Source organism: Tasmannia lanceolata, unplaced genomic scaffold, assembly GCF_043159265.1.
Source record: "Tasmannia lanceolata isolate RefF3 unplaced genomic scaffold, GAP_Taslan_0.1 ptg000178l, whole genome shotgun sequence".
Lineage (NCBI taxonomy): Eukaryota > Viridiplantae > Streptophyta > Magnoliopsida > Canellales > Winteraceae > Tasmannia > Tasmannia lanceolata.
The window spans coordinates 100,639-126,490 of NW_027518854.1; the positions used below are offsets into that span (position 1 = coordinate 100,639).

The 25,852-nt window shown below is 39.3% G+C and overlaps 1 protein-coding gene across 1 annotated transcript; it reads right to left on the reverse strand.

The window, feature by feature from the left end:
• Positions 1–366: 366 nt before the first annotated feature.
• LOC143866912 (uncharacterized) lies at positions 367–24,988 on the reverse strand. The gene is made up of 4 exons (XM_077376048.1): positions 24,907–24,988; positions 10,220–10,297; positions 9,860–10,000; positions 367–650 (listed from the first exon to the last, which is right to left on the reverse strand). Exons 2-4 carry the CDS (start codon positions 10,284–10,286, stop codon positions 481–483), a joined length of 378 nt encoding a protein of 125 aa, XP_077232163.1. The 5' UTR covers positions 10,287–10,297; positions 24,907–24,988; the 3' UTR covers positions 367–480.
• Between the last annotated feature and the right edge of the window lie 864 nt (positions 24,989–25,852).

A 25,852-nucleotide genomic window follows, 5' to 3' on the forward strand; every position in this document is an offset into this window, starting at 1 on the left:
AGTGACTCCAATTCTTTGAATTGGGCAAACAGAGTAGCATTAGGATACCACACTCCTAATGAAGGATTCCTTGCATTGAAAAGGTAGATTCCTATCACGCGAGATGAAGAAGTAGAGCATGATATCTCACTATCCCATTGACAGCAATCCTCTCCAACCCAATCTTGGAAGACAGAATAAGTAGCATTATTTGGATAGTCGTTGATGGAGTCTTTCAATTGTAAGAGAGCTTTTCTCTCTTCCTCCAAACATGCTTGGCCCCCGTAAAAGCAGCAACACACACTCACAAACCAGGTTAACTTTTGTGGTTTCTCCAAAAAGAAAAAACAGGTTAACTTTTTATTATTATATTTTTCATAGGCCGTGATCAGTTTGCTTTTCAAAAATTGAAAAAGGGTGCAGCTGCTGAAGATCCCCAGATACCCTAAGGCCTATAACAAAAGCGTATTATATGCATCATCATTTCGGATGAGAAAAATACTATTGCCATTCCGTACCTGTTGAGATACCAATTGGGTTTCTAAGATTATTATTTGATAAATCTAAATCTTCCAGGGATGAAAGGTTTCCTAGACATGATGGAAGACTTCGATCATCAAGTTGGTTGCCCGAGAGATGTAGAGTCTTGAGTCTCTTCAAGCTGCATAAACCTACAAGAAAATGATGAAGACAAAAACATATGAGCACATTTAATTTATTACCAAAAAACAAATTCCTTTCGATGCAAAGGAAAAAAATCAGATTTCTATATTACTTAAAAGAAAAAAGCTAAAAAAGTGATTCTCAGGCCTTGTTTTCTTTTGGATAGACACATTGTGAGATGCTAGGAGTGTCCGTTTGGAGTGACACTTGGGTTTTTGGAGAACTAAAGCAATGCTGACGACATAAACAGATTAGATCAATCAAAGGTGGGACTCATGACCACCAACTTCCCTGCGATGATGCCTGCAGGGAAGTTTAGCATAAGTTGCCTCAATAGTAGTTTTTGATTATGTGTGGGCCAATGGACCCACGTTCTATTTCTTCCCCTTTTATTCCCTTTTATTTTTTTTTCGTTTTCTGCATAATTTGTCCAAGAAAAAAATTATTTTTAATAGCATTGATCTATTAAAAAATGGACCCCACCTTACAACAAAAATATGTTGTTTTATCTAAAACCGAATAGACAATTGAAGGAAGAAAAATTTGTTACTTTTGCCGAGGGTCTTTAACCAGCCCTCGTTTTTAAGGTTTCTGAAAATAAAAAAAGTTAACTTTGTATTATTATATTTTCATATCCTACATGAAGACATATCACTTCCCGTGCCCGGCACTTGTGCCCTGTGGATGTGATCTGTTTTGTTAACTAACTGGCGAACACAAACCTGGCCTATTATTGTTTGCCCAAACCTTGATTGAATGATCCGAGCACTTGAGTATTAGGCTTCATTAAGGTTTTACCTATCATAAGCTAAAGCTTTGATATTTATAGTAGTTAATAGGGTGAATGTGATGACCATTACGTACAGGACTAGAACCATATGGGTTTTCCTCATCATGTTTCACCAGATCAATGATCTTGATTCCATACCCTTGTCCCTATGTATGACATGATGTTGACCCTAGGCTTGATCGTAAGACTCGTTTGAGGTTTTGTTTGAGCGATGTTCTGTTTAAGGACTAGTCTCAAAAGGCTAACCTGCTAATTTTCTCTTATAATACAATACCTCGATTATATGAAGTCTACAAGACTGCGATATAGGAACTATGGTTGCAGATTTTATCACAAGGCTTGGAGTCGTGCACTCATATCTCTAGGCTATATGTTATTTATTGGGATAATTCTCCAGTAGGTTTCTTCTCTAAGAAGAAAGAACAGTGACAATGACAGTAAGCATAATTACATAAAGTATCATCTTGTTAGAGAGAACATTAGGGATCATCAGTTGGCTGTTAAGTACACATACACTGTGATGATAGTTGCATACTAAGTGACAAAAAAGGCTTCCATACATATCACATTAGGGGCATGTAGAGCATATATCATTGATTAGTTCATTTAGGCCCTATTTGTTTTGGATTTTAAGAATCATTTGTGAGTCCAGAACTGATTATTGGACTCAAAATTACACTTAATTTTTAGTCCAGTAATTAGTTTTGAACTCACAATCCATTCTCAAAATCTAAAACAAACAGGGCCTTAGTGTTTGATTGCGATTACGAGACACTTTTAAATTTAATGTTGACACTAATTTTGGTGATTCGTATCATATGCAAGGTTTTAAATTTCGTTTTCGGCGAAACATTTCGATTTCAGACCGAAATCTTGTAAAAATATCATTATGATTTTATTTTTATTTTTTTAATATCGACCGAAATATCTAAAATTTTGGTGTCAATTTCAGCGATTGCGGTTGAAATTTTGGCTATTTCGGTGGAAATTTCATATATTTCGGTGGAAATTATAACATTTCGGTGTATATTTTTAAAATTTTGGTGGAAAGTTGGTAAAAAAGTCCAAAAATGAAATCTTGTAAAGAAACGACTTCATGGGAATTTCGTTTCGGTTTGTGCCGAAACCAAAATATTTTGTTTGGCCAGAATTTAAAACCATGATCATATATAAAGTATATACATTTGGATATAGTCAAAGGAAGATTAAACACAAGCACAAAATAAAGTTGGAATGGAATGCATATTAGTTAGTCTTATCATAAAGAGTGCACTACATAAAGTACTCATAAAAGGAAATCATTATTTGTGTGTTATATGGAATGCAATGCTCATTATTTGGGTATTTGCTGCCATGATCTATATATTTAGTTCTCTTAACATGAATGTACATTTTCCCTAAAAGACTAGACTAAAGAGATTATCTGTTAATGGAAATGATGTATGCCCATACTTCATAAATTTAAAGTGTCCAAAGCTCGGTCTTTTTTCCCTAGAACATAGAAGTGTCAATATGGACCACTGGGAGAATGCTGGAATAATCTCTCATGAGATCTAATAGGGTAGCCGACATTGCCAGTTAGATTTTTTATAATTCGTGTTTAGGATTTTTGCTAAAATGGATTTTAGATAAATTAAAGATTAAATCTATTCGAAGTTCAACTTTAGGAAGGAAGGTGTGTTTCACTAGGAGGATTAACCCTAATCTCTTTTACTAATATGGATTTCTGATTGATGGGAGCAAGAGATATTCATATCTCAGAATTTCTTTTGATTTTTCTTTGATATAACAAGGTAAAGCCAAAGATTCTATTGAACTGATGCTTTCTAACGCTCTATGAAGAGCTCCGCCCTTTATATTAGTACCGCGCAACTACTCATTCTTAGGCGAACCAACCTAAGCTGTTTGTTTTCTGGTCAGACACCGGTCATTAGGACAAATCCTTTCGAGAGACCATTTTCAATGGTAGCACATATCATAAAGCAATGTCAATATGATCACCATGGCAAGAGGTACGATCAATTTTCCAGTTTTTTATTTGACTTAGATATTAACACAAATTTCTGTATCACATCTATGAAAAATGCTAAAAATGTCACCCTTAATTTTTTTTCCCTTAATGGTTACTTTATGCCCTGTTGACATGATCTACTCCGTTTGATCCAATCGAAGGACAAAAAATATGACCCATTGTTGTTTGTTCAGCCTTGATCAGATGATCCTAGCCCTTGATTTATTAGTTCTTGTTAAAGGTTCTGCTAAGAGAGGCTAAAGCTTTAATATTTAATTTGTAGGCCTTAATATGATGGATGAGATGTCCATTAGGCTGGGGACTAGAACCACATGGTTGGCCTCATGGCCTCATCGTAGTTATCTAGATTTTGGAGGGTTCCATCCCCTAGAGTCTGCGCTTTCAGATCGATAGCCTTCCAGTCTTCCAGAACTAAATCTAGACTATTGACCAACTTTGACGCTTCCATATGCTCATTATAGATCATTTTGCCCTTTGCATAGAGCAGGCAAAACTGTGGATCACTTTCTCATCCACTGTAAGTATTCTATTCTTGTCTAGGCTAAAATTCTTGATAGGTTTGGAATCTATATGTTCCCAGTCATACTGTTGATCTCCTCGGTTCTTGGTTTATTGTGCCTTGGCCTAGGAAAGGCTAATTTTATGGAAGTTAATTCTCTTAGCCGCAGTCTGGGGATTATGGATGGAATGGAATGCTCACGCAATCAAAATCATGGTCAGAAGCGCGTCCTACTCATTTGAGAGGATTATGTTGCTTACGATCTATTGTTCTAGAATTCTCCCTTGCTTTAAATTATACCCAGGCACAAATATCAGGCGATGTTGGGGGGAAATTTTCATGAGTTTGGATCGACAGGTGTTAACGGCTCCTAGATGGTCCCCATAGCCCGGTTGGGTGAAGCTAAATTTCAATGGTTCTACATTTGGCAACCCAGACCCGACCGGCATCGGAGGCCTTATTAGAGACAAGACTGGTGATACTAAGAGGGCCTTCTCTGGGCCTTTTGGTATCAAGGAATCTAACAAAATAGAAGTGAGGGCTGCTTTCCAAGGCATTAGACCGGTGGCATGGTTTTAAATTTTAGCTGAAATTTCAGATTTCGGCCAAGACTGAAACGAAATTCACAATGAGTCATTTGTTTTACACGATTTCACTGAAATTCCGAACTTTCATTTTCATGCTTATTTACAAGATTTCCACCGAAATATTAAATATTCCCATCGAAATTTTAAAGATGTCTACTGAAATTTCCACAAAAATTGTCGAAAACTCATCCAAATTTGCAGAAATTTTCATCAATTTTTTTACATTTCCACCAAAATTTTGAAAATACTGAGAGGTGGATTATAGTATAAACCACGATGAATGCATGAAACTACTCAAGACAACTAAGCGAAGGACTAACGATACCATGCGGAAGGAAACAACGAACAACACAAAGAAGAGACCAACCGACCAATCAATCACCAACGAAGAAGGGTGAATAACATAAAAGGAATCGCCAATAATACTCCTACAAGGAGCAACACCACTCCAACAAAGAGGGTCATACTCCATCAACCAAGAGACGACGACAAGACAGAAAGGGAAGAACAACCACCAACGAGGAAGGCGAAGCTACATCATGCGGAGACGACAACAAGATAACGATAAGACAAAAACAAAAGAAGGATACAACACACTAACCACGGAAGAACAACCAACAAAGTAAACCATTGTAGACACCCTATTTTGTTAAGACATAACTAATGATAGGTTGTTACGATGATGAATCCTATGATGAGTCACAAAGCTTCTCTGGTCTTTCTTTTGATATCTCTCTCAGTATTTCTCTCGTTTTTCCAAGACACAAAGTTACCCACACACCCCAAAACAACCCAGACACCCAATACCCAAGACAACCAACCACCAAGCCTACATCCAGAACCATCCAAGTTCACCAAAACCTTCCAAAAGAGCCCTGAATTGGTCAAGCAAAGGTCCCAAGGATAAAGCCCGATAGCTCGGCACCCGCTTTTTAAAGCAAACACAACACTCTGAAGATCCAAACACCAAAACTCAGTAAAAGTTCTAGAAGAAGCCATTTCTGGGAACCATAACCACCTTTCGGTCACCAGAAACCACTTTTTGGGAATCAGAAATCACTTTGGCTACTAGGAACAACCTTCCTAGAATCAAAAACTACTTGTAAGGCAACCTTCAAACCATCACAAAAAACCATGAACTCGGGACCAGCTTCTAGGGACCCGAAACCCATTCCTGGGACCCAGAAACCACTTTCGCTCACCAAAAACTGCTTTCTGGAAACCGGAAACCACCCTAGGTTACCAAGAAATACTCCTTAGGAACCAAAGATCATATTTGGCTAACAAAGACATTTCACTGGAAACCAGAAACCACTTACCAGCAACCCAGAGCAATTGACAGCGTTTCGGTCGCCAAAAATCATAAAGTAATTGCCAAAAGTCACTTTTTCCTTGCTCAGGACCATTTTTCGACAATTGGAGATCATTTTGGGACACCAAAACAACTTTTTCAGAACTGGCTAGCATCCCACAGCCATAAAACCACTCCCAGAAACCCGAAACCCATTTATGGTGCCCCAAAACCCAAACCGAAGCCCCAAGACCACTTTTGGGTGGTGGGACCCACCTCCCCTGCAATTTTGGGGGAGGCTCCTATGATTTTTGTGCCTTCCAAAATCATAGGGGGAGGCCCCCTACAATTTTACTTGGAAAACCTATAAAATGGGATCTACGCCTCCTCATTTATCATCCCTTTCCCATCCATTATCACCTCATTTTCACTTTTGCTCTGGTTTGTCACCCCCCCTATTTGATAATCACACCCCTTTAGAATATTAGCACCCCCTCTTTGATAACCACACCCCTTTAGCCTTTAGCACCCCTTCCTCTTTGATACTCACACCCCTTTTCCATTTTGCTTTTAGAAAACCGTAGAGAGAGATAGAGAGAAAAAAGAGAGAAAGAGAGAGAAGCTTGGGGAGGTTTCCAGAAACTAATCCTAACCAGTTTCGGTCGAAATCTCTTCTGATATATCACCCAGCGTCGGATTTCTGCCAAAATTGCCTCGGATATACCACTGGACGTCGGAGTTTTGCCAAATTTCTAAGGATTCGAAGCGGCACCAACCATTATACTAGTTATAATTATAATTTTATGTACTTTCCTTTACAAAACCAGTAGCGAATAGGTACAGGGTTTGGGGATCCTCTGGCCCCAAACCCAGATAAAATTCCTTGAATCCACAAGGAAGAAGATAAGAATCTTTGAATCCACAAGGAAGAGAAAACTGAAATAATTTTATTCAATTCAAGATTATCTAATACTCCTACCCTATATTTATATGCCCTAACGGCTTACAAAATAGAAAGACAGGAATAGTCTAGAAACTAAAGAATAGCCTAGAAATTAAGATTAGTCTAGAAACTTCTAACTTCTTCCCAAAGAAAACTCAAAATAGAAAGCTCAAGAAATAGCAAAACCATCCTACATCAGAACACTTCTTCTTTCCTTCTTCTTTAGGATCTTAGCTCTAATATCATGTTAGAAATGAGGCTAGGGTTAAGAGAGGAAGAAGATGAGGAATGGAGAGTCCCACTAAGGATCTCTCCCAAGGATATGATGTATATATAGGCCCAATTAGGGAAACATGTGTACAAATACTTCAATACCCCTCATCATACACATAATACCTAAACTAACCTTACATACTCTTCGACAATCCATACAGCAAACAGTTTGGAAGTATCATTTTGGACTTAAACTACAAGCGAACTATTCTCACAATCTAAGGCTTGATCACAGAAGGTTAACATCTTTGGGGCCTGATTTGCCGTAAGTCTTGCACTGTAGAGGATATACTCGATCAATTAGAATTCAACCAAAATTGCAGCAATCTTTCTCTAACAGGAATTAAAGCCTGCAGGAGGAACATTTCAGCTACTATTGCTACCCAAAGACAACGCAATTTCGTTGTCACAGATTTCATAGATCAGTCCAGTACCAAGTCACAGTGACTTGTCTTGGTGTTTCAGCTGAACCAAAAGCATAGCATCATGCTAATAGATCCACCATACGTGCCTCCTTTTAAGGGTTACATCTACTACCTTGACTGTGAGGATGATTGCCTATGGTAGATCAATGCACTTGAACCACATAGAGACGATTTGGCATTTCAAGGAGAATGTGACACACTTTGCTAGGAGCAAGTGGGAGCACTGGGCGTGGGAGCGCCTTAACAAGGGCGAACTCCCATTTCATAGATGGGAGGAGGTGCGCGATCTTTTCATGAGGGAGTATGCTCCCAGGGCGTACCGACAAAGACAGAAGGAAAAGGCATGTCGAAGAGAGTTTGAGGCCTTACAGTTGAGAAAGAGGCGTGAGGCAGAAATCTGTCGCAGTGAATATGAGGATATGCAGTTGATATGGAGACGTGATATCTGCTCTCTCGTTGATCCATTACAGCTGTGATGGAATCCATTCTATGCGTCTTCCTTTCTTCCACATGAGGCCAAGGTCACTGAGAATGAGGCCGATGGTGAGAAGGGAGAGACGGAGGCATCTGTGGGGTTTAAGGTTCCTGTGACTTTCGAGGAGGCAAAAGGGCAGAGTGAGGATTGCTTTGAGGTCATTTCTACTTGTGAGGAGATAGAGGATTAGCATGTTACTACTGAGGATTCGAGTGTGTGGAGATAGGGGAGTATGACATAGAGTGAGATTTGGGACGACTGTGACACACAAGGTGAGATTTGGGAGGATTGTCAGTCCGACTTCATGAATACAGAGGAGTACTCCACAGAGGATGCTGGAGACTCGATGGCAATTGCAGAGGCCAGCCATATTATGCCAGGGGTTTGGGCAGTGGACGACCTAGATATTGAGATGACAAGGAACAATTTTAACTTAATAGAGACATTCTTTCATGATCCTTTCTTGATCATGATAGAACATTATGGCAGAAACATTTGAGTCATGAGGATAGCCTTGGGACAGAAAACTTATTTGAAATTCAAGATGAAGATAAAGACAAGGTACCATCAAAAGTAGCCTGGTGGTGCGATACACCATATATAAGGAGGCAAGGTGTTGACATGGATCGGCCTCGGGCGAAGGTCCATGTTAAAGAAATCTTTGTCATTGACCCGGGAGTTGGCTTCATTGCCTCCTTTTGGCCGAACAAAGTGGACGGATTCCCGAAAGCCCTAGAACCAGTCCGCCTTGAGAAAGATGCGAGCATGAGAGGAAGCTCTTTTTTTCGGGTGTGTGTGTGTGTGTGTGTTGGGGGGGGGGGGGGGGGGGGTGAGTTTGATGTAGACACGGGGATGGCCAACGAGTGCGGGTTTTTTTTTTTAGCATAGAGTAGTCGTAATTTTTACTTTCCTTTATGTGTACAGGGGATTAAATGTAGTAATGTCAATGTTGTAATATGAGAGCCAATATGGGGTAGAAAGGATGGTAGGGCATAATCGGTTTGGAGGACTGCTTGTTGAAATGCTTTGGGGGCTACAAGTTTGCCATACCAGCAGCCATGTGGCAACTAGAGGGTTCCATAAAGAGCTTTGAAAGCACAAGAACACACCATGTGTCAATCAATTGGGAGCTTAGAGAAAGGGGACCATTTGGGCAAGAAGGGACCACATGATTGGGAGCCTTACAAGAAGCCATGTGGCATGCCACCTCAGCAAGCCAACTGGCTTGAGCTATCACAAGATGGCAGCAACTTCTAGAAGGCTTCTCTCCCTCTATAAATAGAGAGTTTCATTTTTTGCAGTTTTCGAAGGTAAGATTGGAAGTTTTGGTGAGAGCTTGGAAGAGATTCCTTCCAAGTAAGGTGGATTTCATCTCCTTTATATTGAATTTCTTTGAATGTAATCAGTCCCAAGCTTGTAAAATTTCTCTTTCAAGTTAACTTTGAATCAGCAAGGGTCTTTGCCATCTCATGTCATCTCTATGTTCAGATGACATGTGTGAAGAGAAATTAAGGAATCTCCATTAGCTTCCACCTACTAAATCAGTTCTGCATCCATAGTGATCAGATCTGATGATTTCCCTAAGCAATCTGTGGGCTAAGAAAACTAGAAACATGTTCTTTAATGAGTTGGAGTTCACGTTCTGTTTTATGTCTTTCTTTTCAGCAGATCGATTCCGAGTTGTTATTGATAAATCCTCATCCATAACAATCTTCCAAGATAGAGTGTGCTGTTTCTCTAAAAATCAAACTTGGATTTTGACCTAAAACACCCCAGTCCATAGAGATCAAAGTTGTTCAGCTTAAGACCCATTTCCTACTCACCTATTCCACATCACTAATTCTAAATGGAAAATTTACTCTTTGGTTTTTCACATAAATGAAATGGCAAAATGCAGAATACCAGGTAAGTCTCCTTTCAGGTTATTCGCATCTAAGAACAAGCGTTCCAATGCAGAGAGATTGCTCAGTAGACACGATGGAAGTGCTTCAAAATTGTTGCCGCTAAGATCCAAAATTTGTAGGTTTTTCAAAGCACATAATCCTGCAAGAAATGAGCAAATTATAGTGAAAACAAGCTTTTTACAAATGAGAAAACTAAGAAGAAAAGAAGAGAAGATGTTTCATACAAATCATAAACATGATTCAATTTCCATCCAAGGCATGTCGTTAGAATATGATTCTATCGACTGTTACTCCACTAAATATTTATTGGAATTTTTGTATGTGTGTGAGTTTGTAAAATTCGATCTAGACTCGATACCTGACAAGGATTGGCTGCTTTGGTTTAGCATATTGCCCCCAAGATACAATATCTTTAAGTTTTTCATTTGACTGAACCCTGCAAAAAGGAAGAGATGATGAGAGACTGAGGTGTTGATGACTATATTTCCTCCCCCTTTATAATAAGGTCACTGATATATTTATCCCCCCCCCCCCAAAAAAAAAAAAAAATTCTCCTTAGTGCCCAAATCCAACCCACTATGACAGTGTACCGTCCAGACCATAGGATGATTCAAGCGGTCCATTTGATAGGCCACATCGTAAATAGGTTGTGCCCCAAAAAACCTTTTCCATATGATGATCCTAGCCCTCAGATATAAAGAGAAATTGCTTATTATGGAAACCTCTATTGATTGGAGGGTTGTGATCATCCTATGCAAATGATTTTGGTGGCACAACCCATTTAAGTATTTGGCCCATCAAATGGACGGCTCGGATCGTCCTATGGTCTGGACGGTACACTTCATTTTCAAAAATATGGGTGGGGCCTAAATTGGGCCTTAATATTACGGTACGAACCACACCATAGGATAATCCAAACCATGGACGGCTTGGATCATCCTATGTTGTGGGCAGTACGCTTCAATTTGAAAAATATCAGTGGGGCCTACGATTGCCGATTCACGTAGTTGATTACCCAGTAAAAGAACCGCCCCATCCGTTTTTACTCTTTATCCAGTTGGGCCTTAATGTTACTGTACGACCAACTCCATAGGATGATCCAAACCATTCATTTGATGGGCCACAATGTAAATAGGTTGTGCCCCAAAAATCATTTCCATAGGATGATCACAACCCTACAATCTATAGAGGTTGCATAAGATGTAGTTTCTATTTAGATCGGAGGGCTAGGATCAGCCTATGGAAATGATATTTTGGGACGCAACCTATTTACGTTTATGGCCCATCAAATGGACGGTTTGGATTATCCTATGGTGTGGTATGGGTGGGGCCTACGTTGTTCCATTCCACCAACGGTTTCCGTTGGGCCCACCAACTCTTCCTGTTGTGTGTGTGTGTGGAGAGAGAGAGAGAGAGAGAGAGAGAGAGAGAGAGAGAGAGAGAGAGAGAGAGAGGTCAAATGGTGGGAAACGTGGCATATACGTTAAAGCCTAACGTTTAACGTTAGCCAGCCGTCGGGGGGGGGGAGAGGGGGGGAATATCAGCGCCCTATAATAATACTAAAAAAATATATGGGCCTCATGCCGGTAATGATTGTTCGATATCACTGTTTTCAAATCACCATTTGTCCATTGTTGTTTTTGTTCTTTTTCCTTTCGGAGAATTCCAGAAAAATATATAGGATGGTAAATCGATTTTGGGTGCGTTTGGATCGCCGAAATCAGGAATTGGTAAGGGTATCTGATACTGGTTTGGGTGATTCCATCGTTTGGTTGCATTTGGCAAATGGAATGGGAAACGATATTTGACTCCGAGCGGAATTAATGTGGGAATATTAGGCGCGTTTTGATACCCACCCAAGGGGGCGGTATTCTGATTCCGGGAATGGAGAGAAAAAATAGGCGTGAAATCTCCGCTCGATTTGGGCTTCTAATATTAGGATTTTCCTCTCTTAAACATCCTTCTCTCGTCTCCTCTCCTCTAACTCTCGTCTCTAAAAATCAACCTAGATTTATCCACGCCGGCTCACTTTGCAGATCAAATCCAAGTTTCTCTCTCTCTCTCTCTCTCTCTCTCTCTCTCTCTCTCTCTCTCTCTCTCTCTTATATATATTTTTTTGTTCGAAACCCAGATTTTTGGTCGAAAAAAAGAGAGTGAGGGTTCCTATTGATGTAAAAAAAGAAAAACAGAGTAAGGGTTTCTTTCCTATATGTAAAAAGAAAATTGGTGCTATTTTTCTAGTTTTTGGTTTTTATTGATTTATATTTCCATGCTTTTCTTCAAGCTCTGTTGGCCTTTTTCCAGAATTATGAGTTTTTTTGTTTCTCTGCTTTTTAATTTCAGCACTCTCTTTTAATGGATTTAAATTGATTTATGTGGGTTGGGCCAACAACCAATATGCCTGAGAGGAGTTTTTTGAATCATCTCGTAAAATCATCTCCTGCACTTATAACTACCAGCTCTCTCATCATTCTTTCGTTTGTACAATTTATCTTTCTGGCTTTGGTTATGTGAAGCAGGTTTATGAATATTATTCATTTGGGAAACAATAAATTCACTTCTTTTTCTTCCTTTGACCACCCCTTTGTAGTGTAAAAGGGTAGTAAAAAATACACCAGTGGTGGCTGGCCCAGGGAAAAAAGAGGACGGATATAAAATATGTAGCGAGGTATTCCCTCTTTGGGAGTCCATTTATCATTGCCCTTTTATAAAATATGTAGCGAGGTATTCCCTCTTTGATGCCTTATGACTACTACAAACATATGGGACCCAACTGAAAATGAAAGGACATCTCCTGTAGACGACTTTTACTCCTAATGAAAAGGATAAGAGAAGGGTGATGATGAATTCGCACCGTGCGAATTTATCGTCTCCAAGAAGATCGAAAATCTTCATTTGTGGGACCTATCATCCTTGGATGGAAGATGAAGAGTAATTGATACGGTTGTGTCTAGTGTGGAGTGCGGGTCGGATTGTATTTAATGTCTACCAGTGAAAAAGCAGTCGTGTTGACAGAGATTTAAACAATTAAAATTTAATAGTCAATGTCATGTCATATTCACCACATGACCATCACAGTCACTTGTTAGTAAGTCTCTCCTTGCATCCAATGATAATAGTCCCACATGACTCAAAGTATACTCCACCACAGGATCTAAAATCCAAGAGATATTTTGGTTATGATGAAGAGGTGTAGTCATTTTTTTTACCTTCCAATTTGCTTTTTTAGGCCACTTAGCAATTGGAGTTAGGGAGGAGTAGGGCTGGTTCGACTTTTTATTCTATCACTTTTCTCAATTGCAAACAACATGGGTTGCCGACTTTACTTTTTTGTCTATATATTTTTGTCCTTCACCCATCTACTTTCTTTTTCTCAGTTCCATGTATATTCCTCTCATGAAAAGAACACCCCACCAAATGTCTATGTCGTGCCATATACTCCACTAGTGGGACACCCATACGACGGGGCGACATAAAAATGTAAGTTTCAGATTTTTTTTTTAAAAGCTAAAGAGAAGAAGATATGTTTGTACAGAAGATTAGGACTGACTATACCCAATTGAGAATTAGTAGTAAAATTATAGATAAGGAAAGTAGATTTTTTAAAGGAAAAAAAGCTATAATATAAGAAAAAATACAGAGAGGTGGTGGTGATAGAAAATACCCTAAATCAATAAATAAATAATCAAACAACAAATCCATCGTAATCAGCCGCATGCAATATGAAACAAATCAAAGGTCCTAATGTCCACCTCAAGAGAATAATGTAACGGTAATTACTCTCAAAAGCTCTGAACATTTGTCAATCAAACATAGTAATTGCATGAAAAATAATAATTGCATTCCACTAAAAACATATAGTTGAAGGGTTGAAATAAATCAATAATTTTAATTCAACTAATATCATATAACCATATGAGAGAAAATAAGAAGTAAAGATGAGCAAAATGGGGATACAGATTACAATTTTCCACTCTGAATTGACATGAAAAGTAAGAGTAGTTCCCAACTCAAGCAGATAATAACCCATAGAAAACAAATCTAGAATCTTAAACACCTAAGAAAGAACTAATACATAAAGGTTATCAGGTTCTAGTTAACCATGTTATCTCAATATCCTCCAAGCATACAATCAAAGCAATATATTGTAGTAGATTTAGAAAAGAGAAAACGGATTGCAGAGGGAGTGCCACGTGGTGCACTCCCATCATCTAGGATTCTGTTTTACATTAGTACGTAATCCATTGCAATGCATGGGTCGGGTTGGAAATCATTTTAGAATACCCAAAAAAATCCCTATATTATAATAGATATGACCATCTCAATCACTCATTACTAGGTCTCTCATTACATTCAGAGTGAGTTTGGTTGGACAAAAGCCGGGGAGGCTTAGGGATTTTGCTTGGCATTTGGGTGCCACGTCAGCAAAATTCTTCATTTTTAGATGCCAATATAGCATTGAACTCTCTGGAGACTGCCTAGGATGTCGTCTGGGTAATTATTGCATGTCTATTGATATGACATTCTTGTCCCTTGAAACATACTAGAATTTTGCTTGTAGATGTGGCTTTGTTTCGCTGAAGGTAATTACCATAGTTAGCAAAACGCTGTTCTAAACTGCGAAATTTTGAAAAATTCTCGGTTTTTTAAGTGGCCGTATAAAACGGCGGGGGCATTTTAAAACGGCGTATTTTTATAGAAAAAGTATTAAACGCCAATTAAACATTTCCCCCCCATTTTTTTCCCATTTTTTCGACCTTTTTCCTACTTTAATCCAAATGGTTCACGCGTATCACCACTACCGTACCTATTATAAAGTTTATTAGGCAGAGAGAAGTAGTCATTTGGCATGTATGCATGTGTCAGTCGCCGTTCCTTTGGATCTTCAGGCGTCGTACTGAGTCACCATTCAATGTTAGTGAAATGATTTTCCAACCCATTCTTTCCCAGCAATTCCACCATTGTTTGTCTTGAGACTTTATATGGTGCCCGACCGTCAAACAACAAGGGCGGAGAGAGAACCCCTCCACCCTTGATTTCTGATGCAGCAAAAGCCCCATTTTTTGACTTTTTGCTGGATCGGAAATCAAGGGCGGGAGTTTTCTCTCTCTCCGCCCTTGTTGTTTGACGGTCGGGCATCATATAATTTGTCTGTTTGTCTTTTTCTGATAATTAATCCATTCTTAACAATAAGGAGTGGAAATGCAGTCATTCTGGTACACTGAAAATAAGACTATAACAAATTGGGAAATGATATCACCACTACCGTATTTTGATGATGGCACTCCTAGCATTATTAAAAAGTACAGTATGGCCCCCACCATAGGATGATCCAAACCGTCCATTAAATGGACCAGCCTAAATAGTTTGTGCCCCAAAAATCATTTCCATAGGTTAATCCTAACCCTCTGATCTATAGAGGGACTGAATATTAGAGGCTTGATCTCTAGATCAGAGGGTTAGGATCGACCTATGAAAATGATTTTCGGGGCACAACCTCTTTAGGCTTTGGCCATCTAATGGACGGTTTGGATCATCATATGGTGCGGGTCATACTGTACTTTTTAATAATGCGAGGAGTGCGATCATCAAGATACGTAGTTGTGATATCATTTCCTAGCAAATTTTATGACCATTTTTAAAATAAAAATGGGAGAAAATTTTGTTTCACGACCAATGAGGATTTGGAACTGACAAACAAAACATGTGAAATAATGGAAAGGAGGGGGGGTGAAAGTATGAATGTTTTTGCAATTTGAAACTCTAAAAAATAAGGCACAAATTTGTTGAAGACACCCGCTGATGGGCATCAATTTTAAGAGCTTAACCCTTTTCTAAATGAGAAAAACAACCATTTTGTTAAAACCAAAACGTATTAAACTCGTTTTTTTCATTCAACGTATTTTTGGCGTTTCCGTTTATTTGACTGTTTTTTTACTACGTTTTTTTATATCCAAAGCCGTATTAAACCCGAACTTTTCCCATCCCCTTTTTTTGCCGTACCATTTTTTGCTAACTATGGTAATTACCTTGTAGATTAGTGGTATAATTGTTTGTGTATTTTCAAAATAACAGTGTTTTGAAAAGGTTTTATAAAGAAAAGTGCATTTGGTTTGTAAAAGTGGGTGCTTTGGAAAAGTGGTGAAAAGTGCTCCCACGTTGGATGTTCAAAGAGTTGGATAAGGGTATACATAGCGTCACCCACTTCTCTCTATTGTTTTGTTGCACAGTGGGTGGACCCACGAGATGGTGCAATGCACCGTCCGCACACGCGGCATGGGCTGTAGGGCGCTAGTGGCATTTTTTTGGCGCACTTCGTATCATCGCTAAGAGTGATTGGAGTGCTTAAAATTTACCAGATTTGATTTGGGCCGTCCGATCAAGATTAGTTGATCGGTCGGATTAACCATGGATTGGTCCCGTAGGTGGCCAAATCTACCATTGGATCAGTCAAGATCCCATTCGATCGGGTTGGGCCATGGTTTTGGTCATATGGGTGGTCGATCTATCGGTCCAACATGCTCCAACGGCTAGTGCTTGAGCGAGTGCGATCAAAGCACTGAATCATGGTGTAACGACTAGTGGGTGATCGAGTGTGATGAGGACTGTTGGATTCTGCCCCGTCTTGTCCCAACGATCAAGAGCCAAAGGGTGTAATCCACACCATGGATCATTGATCTAGCAGTTACGGGGGATGGATATAGGTTTTACAAAAACCAACAATCACTCTAGGATCGATCTGGACTGTAGAATCGTGGATGTGCGCGATCTACTGGCCATATTTCAACCTGCATTGAAAAGGTGCTCTACAGGGGGTGCAAATCAAATAGAAAGGTTGCCAAATTCTCTACGAAAATTACACTTGTGGGACTTGAGTTTGAGTAAATTAAAAGCCAAAATTACTCTTTTGAAAGTTTATCAACTTTGTTCTTTGCTTTCTTTTCACAAATTCCATTCTAGTGTACTGTTTTTTGCAGAAACAATAACCGGTGTCTAAAATACTTGTTTATCCAATGGTGATTTAGGGTTTGTTTGCGCTCAGTGCAAAGCGTCAACAAACATTAGATGTAAACAACACCGGGCTTAATTGTATCGTGGAGGCAAATTCGTGATACCCCTTGCACACTAACTAGTGGGGGCAAATATTATCTTAAGGAAAGCGACAACGCGCCTTGAAGCATCTCTTTCTTTTCTATTTCCCACCATCACAACTGACATATTTTCTCCAACAATAACTGGTCAATAGGGAGGAGACAAACATTTGATTTACCTAGAATTTACCACCTAGAATTGTGATAAGTAGTGTTTGGTTGCAAACCTCATAGAGTAATGAGAGGGGGTCTCATTACTAGTATATATAGGAGAGAGAGAGAAGGAGTGAAAGAGAGAAAAGGCATTATTCTCCAAGCCAAAATCCATCTTTTTTGAAAATTTTGGCTTGGAAGTTATAAGGAGAGGACATGGATGCCATGTCACCAGACATGACTTGGAATGTATAATAAGAATGGGACATGGATGCCACGTCACTAGACATGCAATAAGTACCTGTGAATCTTTTTTTTTTATGGGTAGTACCTGTGAATCTTGTCTGGTAGTAACCAGAAATTTCGATGCTACATTGGCAACCAAACAAGAGATTTTGGTGATGTGGCACCCTAATGGAAAGCAAAACCCCTAAACTATCCTGGTTTTGTGCAACCAAACACACCCGAAAAAGATGGAATTTTGCTTTAAATTTTTTGGGAGCAATGTTTTCTCTCTCTCACTGCATTGGTAGTGACACCCCCACTTATTCCCCTACTCTCCGAGTCTATGCTGCGCAACCAAAAACTATTAACGACTATTCTCCAAGGTAATTCCATTCAAATCCAATGCTTGTCTCCTCCATGTTGACTACGTATTCGACTACTCTTTGAGTCCACACCACGCAACCAAACAGACCCTCATAGAAATAGTTCAACTAATTAGCATTTTTGAATTATCTAAAGAATTAGATAAATTGCATATATGTTAGAAATGTATTTTACTTATACATCTTGCTAACAATTCAAAGTTTTCCTTGTGGGTTCTAGAAACTAAGAGAGTCAAGACTCAAGATAATCTCTCTATGGCATGCTATACACTCCACGTGACAATCCCAATCACTCTTGGAAAACACTTCAAAATGGCATCCCGTGCCAAAAATAAAGGGATGAGAATCACCAAAGGATTTGGATATTTTTATCCTTTTTTTAATTTGTGGGGATGCACGTGTAAGATCTTATGTGTGCAATCATTGATCTAAGATCTACGGCCTCGATTGAAGAATGGGATTAAGTGTGAAATTACTGCATTTACCCATTGCTACAGTGATCACTGAAAGGTATAAGGGTAATCACTGTATCTCATCTCTATTAGTGTAGCCCTAGATTCACTTGAATCCGTTGATTAAATAGATTAAGTCAACTAGAGTTCTATTGTGGGCGTGACTCTAGGAGATCTTTATCTATAAGTAAACTAAAGGGGTTGGTCTCTGCTGCTGTCTAATCTGTCATAAGGAGATCTCCCCCACGAGAGATCAGGCAAACTATTCTTTTGTATTCTAGTTTATTTGCACAGCTTTATTTGCATAGTTCTAAAAGATCTAAAGTTTAACAGCTGGTATTAGAGCCAACCATGGAAACCTAGGATTGATTAGAGAGAAGGAATCGATTTTGTTCTATTTTTCCAATCACAGATTAAGTTTCGTTTAGTTTCGGTTTTTATTTTTCCTTCATAACAATAGAACTGGGATTTTGTTTTTTGTCTCGGCCGTCTTTGACAGTTCTGTCTATTGGAAACCAAACCATAGAAAACCCTTGTTGTTGCTGTTTTATTGCCGAAATAAATATATAAGGGAGACACTAGATGTAGCTCCGGCAAATTTACGCAACCACCGGAGAGCCATCGGCTACGAAAGGGCATGCTCACGGTGGTGGCTGATTTGCTTCGGCAATGTCAAAGCAAAGTAACCTCTCTTTCTTTCTTTTTTTTCCCTTTCCTTTTGTGCAAATATCACCCCTCGATCCGGTGGATTGGCCATGTTTTGGACGGCGTACCGGAAAGGTCTCATGCGTTGGGACCAATGGTGGCGTGGTGCCGATTGTTTTACGGATCTAAAGAATATAACTAGGGCTGCAACAGAGTCGGGTTGGGTCGGGTTTTTCAAAATCCTAGCCCAACCCTGGATCCCATTATCTCGGCCCTGACCCGCCCTGACCCTTAGTCAGGGCCGAAAAACCTCAACCCATTGCCCGCCCTACAGGGCTCAGTGCTGGCCCTGGCCCGCCTTGATTGGCCCTGATTGGGCAGGGCCGGCCCTAATTGACCCTAGTGCAAATACTTGTTAAGAGTGCCAAAAATAAAGCAATCACTTATCATATAGAACAAAATGATCAATAAACAGAGAAAGGGAACAAAATAAGACAATATGAATTCAACAACATGACTGGCAACAACAGAGACAATTAATAATAATAATCTAAAGAAATATCAATCCAAGATAATAGAAAACATTAGCAAAAGAAACATGCACAAATGGTTCAATTCTATAATAGAAAACGTAGGGTCGGACCGGGTCAGGGTACCCGAGGCATTAACCCAGAACCCGACCCGACTTGAGTCAAGGTAAAAAAAAAATGAACCCTGACCCGCCCTCAGGGTTGGAAAATTCAGCCCTGACCCTCTTCGGGCTCAGGACGGGTTAGGGCTGACAGGGCAAACTTGCACCCCTAAATATAACAATATAACATCCCCTGTTTTTTTAATATGTCCACCCAAAACATGTATAAACACCAAATCGTGTCGCACACGGAAGTGACATCTGGGCTTCTTATTTAGTAACCAGACACTGACTTTTCGGTATTTCCAGCCCATCCCAATTTTTAAAACTTTTTTTCTTTTAATAGCTAAAATTCCTTGATTGTCGGCACTACCTGTACGGTTGAGATGAAACCATTTCATTTTATCAAACCTATAATTTCTTGGTTCGAGAGTCCCGTGTAGAAGCCACGAATATGATATTATCCATATCTTGGACTCGTTGATAAAAGATTTCTCTCCGGATTTCATGGTATCTGCCACCATCCAAATCTCTCCCTGTTCCACAGCAGACCTCAAATTGGATGCACGTTGTATACAGGGCATGTTAGACACATGGTTTGGACCATTGAATAAAGAATCAAATGACTTGATTATTTTACCGTTCTAGCATAGCTTCTCTATATGCAGACTCGATGTCTTTACTGTGATCAGTTTCAATGAATAATTAATTGTCTATAGGATGTCGCCCAATTTTAGTTTTAATGGCTGCCTTTTAATAAGAATACCCTTATATGCATTCAGGTTATCTTGAGCCCCACTTTTGATACTTGCACCCAATTTTTCTCACAAGACCAAAGTAAGCTTTGCCTTCTGTAGTTCGTATTTTCATCAAGCGTGGAAGAAATGCCGCATCAACAGCCTAGTGAAAGCCATGGGACCCATTTTACATTGGTGGTTTAGATGATGCAATAAAAAAAAGGAAGTGAAAAGAAAAGACCATAACCTATCAATATTAGCACCCACACTACAAATACATTAAGAACCATTTTATTTAATTTTTCTTTACAAACTGGTAATCATAAAGTGAGAAATCCTTTAAATAATCAAATGCTTGTCCTATTCACATCACCTGGAAAGAGTTGGAGTGGGTGGTTAATGTTACGTGCTTGAATATGGGCCCACATATATGGCCACATCATCACTAATAATTAGGAAAGGTTGGGTGTGCGTGTATTGCCTTGTGTTATCTCTTTTTATTATGCTAGGATATTAATTAGAAGTTAAGATAGTTGATAGGAGTGATTGCTATTTAATAGGGATTTGATAAGGGAGTTACCTATTTAATAGGTGAATTGCTTATTTTGGGGGGATTTCCATGGGAGTATCACGATTGTAAACAGTATTATTTAAATCTTGTAGTAGGCATTGAAATGTGATGAATGAAGAAAATTATTTCCAAACGTGTCTTGTGCACAAAGAAGGATTGATCCTTCCCTCGAAGTGGATCAAGAGGCCGATCTTCCCTCTAAGAAAATCAATCACGTTACGATCCGCATTGGGTACGTAACAAAGTGGTATCAGAGCAAGGCATGGATGATCCAAGGATGACGGTTGGAAGCTGCGGTGCATTCTCTTGCGATGGGACAAGAGAGAATGATCAAGGAGATAGAGGTGATGTTTTCTGCTATGAATGCTCGGTTTGACGAGATGACTTCTACGCGTACGCGCAGCCATGAGGAAAGCTCCAACAACCAAAACCGTAATGGTGGAGGTAGACCTTATGGCCTTTATGTGACATGTGTTTCAGGTTTAATGAATTCTTATCTTCCCAGGTAAAAAAAAAAGCGAAAATGCGGCAAAAGAAAGGTGTTTATCAACGTTGTCAATTCCGACAAGACCGTCGTCGGAAAATCCATCGTTCTTCTCAACCTATCTAACACCACCAAGAAGATCCTCATCCACGACTATCCGTGCGTAAAAAATTTCAATCATTTCAAAAATCACGGCGAAGGACTTTTGATGAACAACGTGGTCAGATCGGTTTGAAGATGGAGCTGTCTCAACTGTTGATGACGACATATTTGACTAATCGCAAGACGAAGTGGAGAAGAAAGGGGGTGAGAAAAAAAGAAGAGGAGGGAAGAGTTTTGGAAGATCCTACGCAAGATCTCGGTTCTCACAACGCTTAATCTCCACCTTTGAGGACAAGGGTCTTTTCGGGGGGAAGGAATGCTACGTGCTTGCATATGGGCCCACATATCACTAATAATTAGGAAAGGTTGGGTGTGCGTGGATTGCCTTGTGTTTATCTTTTTTTTTATTATGCTAGGATATTGATTAGAAGTTAAGTAGTTGATAGGAGTGATTTCTATTTAATAGGGATTTGATAAGGGAGTTAACTATTTAATAGGTGAATTGCTTATTTTGGGGGGATTGATTTCTTTTCAAGAAAGGAAGAAAACAGAGGAAAAGGTTAAGAGAGTTTAGAAAAGAAAAGAAAGATTTTCATTCGTTCAATGATTTCATCATTACACGTTCATCCCTTTTTATACCCTGTCAAACAGTTAATACAGTTGGCACTTTTCCTAACTAAGACAGGAATGGTCATCTCTTTCTCTATCCATCTAACATGAGAATATGAGAGTCAAGAGACTTCCACTGCGTACTACACACTCTAAATCACTCATCAATAATTCATTCACCTTACATTAAAGGATGGTAGGTCCCACGCTCATTATCATTTTGTGTAACCTTTATTTATTTATTTTCTAATTATTTAAAGAAGATGCAGGTTTATATTATATTACAAAATGAGAATTAGATCAAAGAAACTTTTGGTCAATCTAGACCGTCAAAAAACTACAGAACTGTCCATGATACTAATCACGTCAAACCCTACCAATGGATTATCCACAAAAGTGACCATTAGGATTTGTTTGAATATAGGCTCTGTTCGGATTGCAGGAATTCTCTCTGGAATATAGAGGAAAATGATATGGCTTATTTAGCTGAATACCATCATAAATTGAAAGTTCCATTTTCATTAAAACTTGAACGGGTTGGTTCAAGTTATTTTAATTTTTCATATAAATCTAACAAAAGAAAAGAAGGAAAAATTGGAAAAGTTTTTCCTTTCCAAACATTTTCATAAAATTCCTGCAATCAAAACGAGGCCATGCTGATTTGGTCGAGATTGAACAAGGTGGAGGGCATATACATTTTGTAAAACATGCGTGCAAGAAAATTTTCGGACGGTGGTGAGTTTCACCTTTGATTAATCTAAACCATCTATTAGGGTGGGCCCCTTCTTGTCGTCTCAAATTGGCCTGGTGATCTCTAGAGTTGGGTGGAGAAAATTAAAACATTAATTTTCATATGATCTATTAATGTATAAGATAGGGCTGTTTGGACAGGAATTTACAGTTTGGGGCGCAGGGGGTGGGGGGTGGACTACTTTACACTTGGCTGCATTGGTCATTGGGGGACCATGGCATCTAAACTAGCTAAGCAAACATGTAGAGCCATGGATCATAAAAGAGATTTTGCGAGTCATTGGGGGGAGGGGGAAGGGGGGTGGGGGGAGGCGTGGCCCCCTCATTCTATATGTTCCTCCTCCTATGCAAGACCCAAAAGTTTGCAGTTAAAATTAAACTCGATCAAATAGTATTAAAAGTTTACCCTCATATGCAATCCAAATGACGTCCCTTAAGCTTGTGATAGGATACACAATTTCACTAACTCGCCTTGTCTTGTACTATTTAACCAGCTGTCAATGGTTATTACAATTTCAGAAAAGGGATTTGCTAGCGCCCATCGCAGAAGGCATTTTGCAGAGAGTCTGTTGCATGAGGGAGCAGCCACCTCAGATGAATTAAATGAATAAGACAAAATCTGAGCATTGGTGGCTGCTCTCTCATGCATAGGGGCGGCAATGGGGCGAGGCGGGGCGGGGCCGGATGTTGTATTCCCCGTCCCTATCCCCGCCTCAGGGAAAATTCCCCATCCCCACCTCATCTCCACTTCGGGGATGGTGGGGAATCCCCGTCCCCGCCCTGCTAGGAAAATCTATTCCCCATCCCCACCCCGCACACGACGGTGAAACGTGTTTGATGGATTTTTTAATTGAAAAATTCTACTAAAAATTCATTTGAGAAAGATATTAGGGAAAATTTAAGAATACCAAAGGAAATTTGTTCGATGGCAAGTGCAGCTACACAAATTAAAAGCGGCAAACCCAAATTTATTAGCGAAAAATTCAATTTCGTATTGGGATAACGGGGCGGGGCGGGGGCGGACCGGAGCAATCCCCATCCCTGCCCCGTCCCCGCTTCGGGGAATTTTTCAATCCCCGCCCCATCCCCGCCCCCGTTTGAATCGGGGAATCCCCGTCCCCACTTGAATCAGGAAATCCCTCCCCGGTCGGGGCAGCGTGGATCCCCTCTTTCGGGTTTAATTGCCAGCCCTACTCATGCAACAGACACTCCAGGAAATGCCTTATGCGTTGGATGCTGGCAAATCCCTTCAAAAAAAAATGCTCCTAGAAGCAAATTAGGAAATAAAAGACAAAGTAAATTAGTGCAAGTAACAAAGCGCGGTAGTCCCACTTCCGACATCAATAGCCTTCTTATAAACTGCATATTTAAAAGTGGTGGTGGGGGGAGGGGAGGCTGATATCTTTTTTTTCTTTTTTTTTTTGGATGAAGTAGGGTGTCCCCACCCCACTTTGTAGAGTGGGACTAATTCCCTCCGTATGCGCGCAATAACCCGTAAACCACGCTCATCTGGTAAGCCTAGGGGGATTCGAACTCTCGTCTCCGGAGAGCATACCCAAGACTTTAAGCCAAAGAGCCACACCTGTACGGGTGGGAAGGCTGATATATATATATATATATATATATATATATATATCCACGACAATGTTTTGATAATGGGGAAAACCCTATATCCACGACAATGTTTTGATAATGAGGAAAACCCACCTGGTTTTACATTTTTTTAACAAGCTGTACTTTGGTCATTTTTATGTGAGAGAGTTGCTTTGGTCATTTTTCTAAAGGAGATATACGAGTTATGCACAGCTAAAAACAAATAAGGTGCAAAATTTTAAAGTAAATAATTCACAGTTGTAAACTTTTACGCACATTTTATGGCAAAACAACTTGACGCTCAAAATTAAGGAAATATAATATGATTGGATTTTTTTTCATGGATACTTCCTGATAAATTCACACCCAAAATTTCTTCCATTCGCCCTTGGCTCAAAACTGGTAACCTGATTTTTGGGGAGTCAACAAGCCCAAAACCTAGTTTCTTAGAGTTTCCAAACTAAATTCTTAGTTTCATAGGGATTATAAATCTATACATAAATTCATATATGATTCTTTACATCAAACCTAACAATCTAAATTATAATAACAAGTCTAATTAGATCCTCGTTTTAGGGTTCTTTTTATTCATCTAATCAATAAAGATCATTAGTCTTACCTCGATCCGAGATCTCTCTTTCCAAATCACATTCTTCTTCTTCTTCTCCACGCAAATCTACTCTTACGGCTGGAGCAAACGGTTTAGGGTTTCTTAATGGTTGTGAAATTCTCCTTAAGAGGTTATTTATAGGCTTTCTAAGGAAGCCCTAATTCTAATTAAATTCTTAATGACCGAATAATTAACAAGGGGGGACGAATTTTAAAAGAAGGGGTAAATTCGGGTATTTACAACACACTCACAGACAACAACACCCCAACAATACTATACGTGTGTAAACCCCTCATATTTTTAACAAGTTTATCTCCAAACTAAAAGCCCTCATATATATATATATATATATATATATATATATATATATATATATATATATATATATATGAGGAAAGTGTTTCTACTCGGTCCCCTAGATAAGCTTATCTGCTCCTCCCTTTAAAAAAATACAGTGGGCCCACGCTGTTTGGATGATCCAAAGCATTCATTTGATAGGTCTTAACATAGATAGGGTGTGCCCAAAAAATCAGCACCCTATCTAGGGGACCGAGTAGAAACACTTTCCTCTATATATATATATATATATAGAGAGAGAGAGAGAGAGAGAGAGAGAGAGAGAGAGAGAGAGAGAAGGAAAGGTGGAAGGTGGATCCAAAGTCTTCCCAGTCTTCACCACCTCACCGTTCATAAATCTGGACCGTCCAAATGTCTAAAGTAGAAGCTGAGCTCACAAATAAGGGAAAAACGCGTAGTAATAATGACATCTCATAAAGAGTGATTTTTCTATCCATCTAACATGAGAGTCAGTCAAGATCGAGAATACTTCTACTGCGTGCCTCACACTCTAAATCACTCATCAATAATTCCTTCACCTTGCATTAATGGATGGCAGGTCTCACAATCATTATCATTTTGAGTAACCTTTATTTATTTATTTATTTTCTATTTATTT

Bases quoted from the DNA above. Each gene is read 5' to 3' on its own strand.
- LOC143866912 (XM_077376048.1), bottom strand. From the start codon at position 10,286: ATGAAAAACTTAAAGATATTGTATCTTGGGGGCAATATGCTAAACCAA. The intron at 10,001-10,219 runs GTATCGAGTCTA...CATTTCTTGCAG, and splicing joins AAGCAGCCAATCCTTGTCAG to GATTATGTGCTTTGAAAAAC. The intron at 651-9,859 runs GTATTCTGCATT...ATTTTCTTGTAG, and splicing joins CCTGAAAGGAGACTTACCTG to GTTTATGCAGCTTGAAGAGA.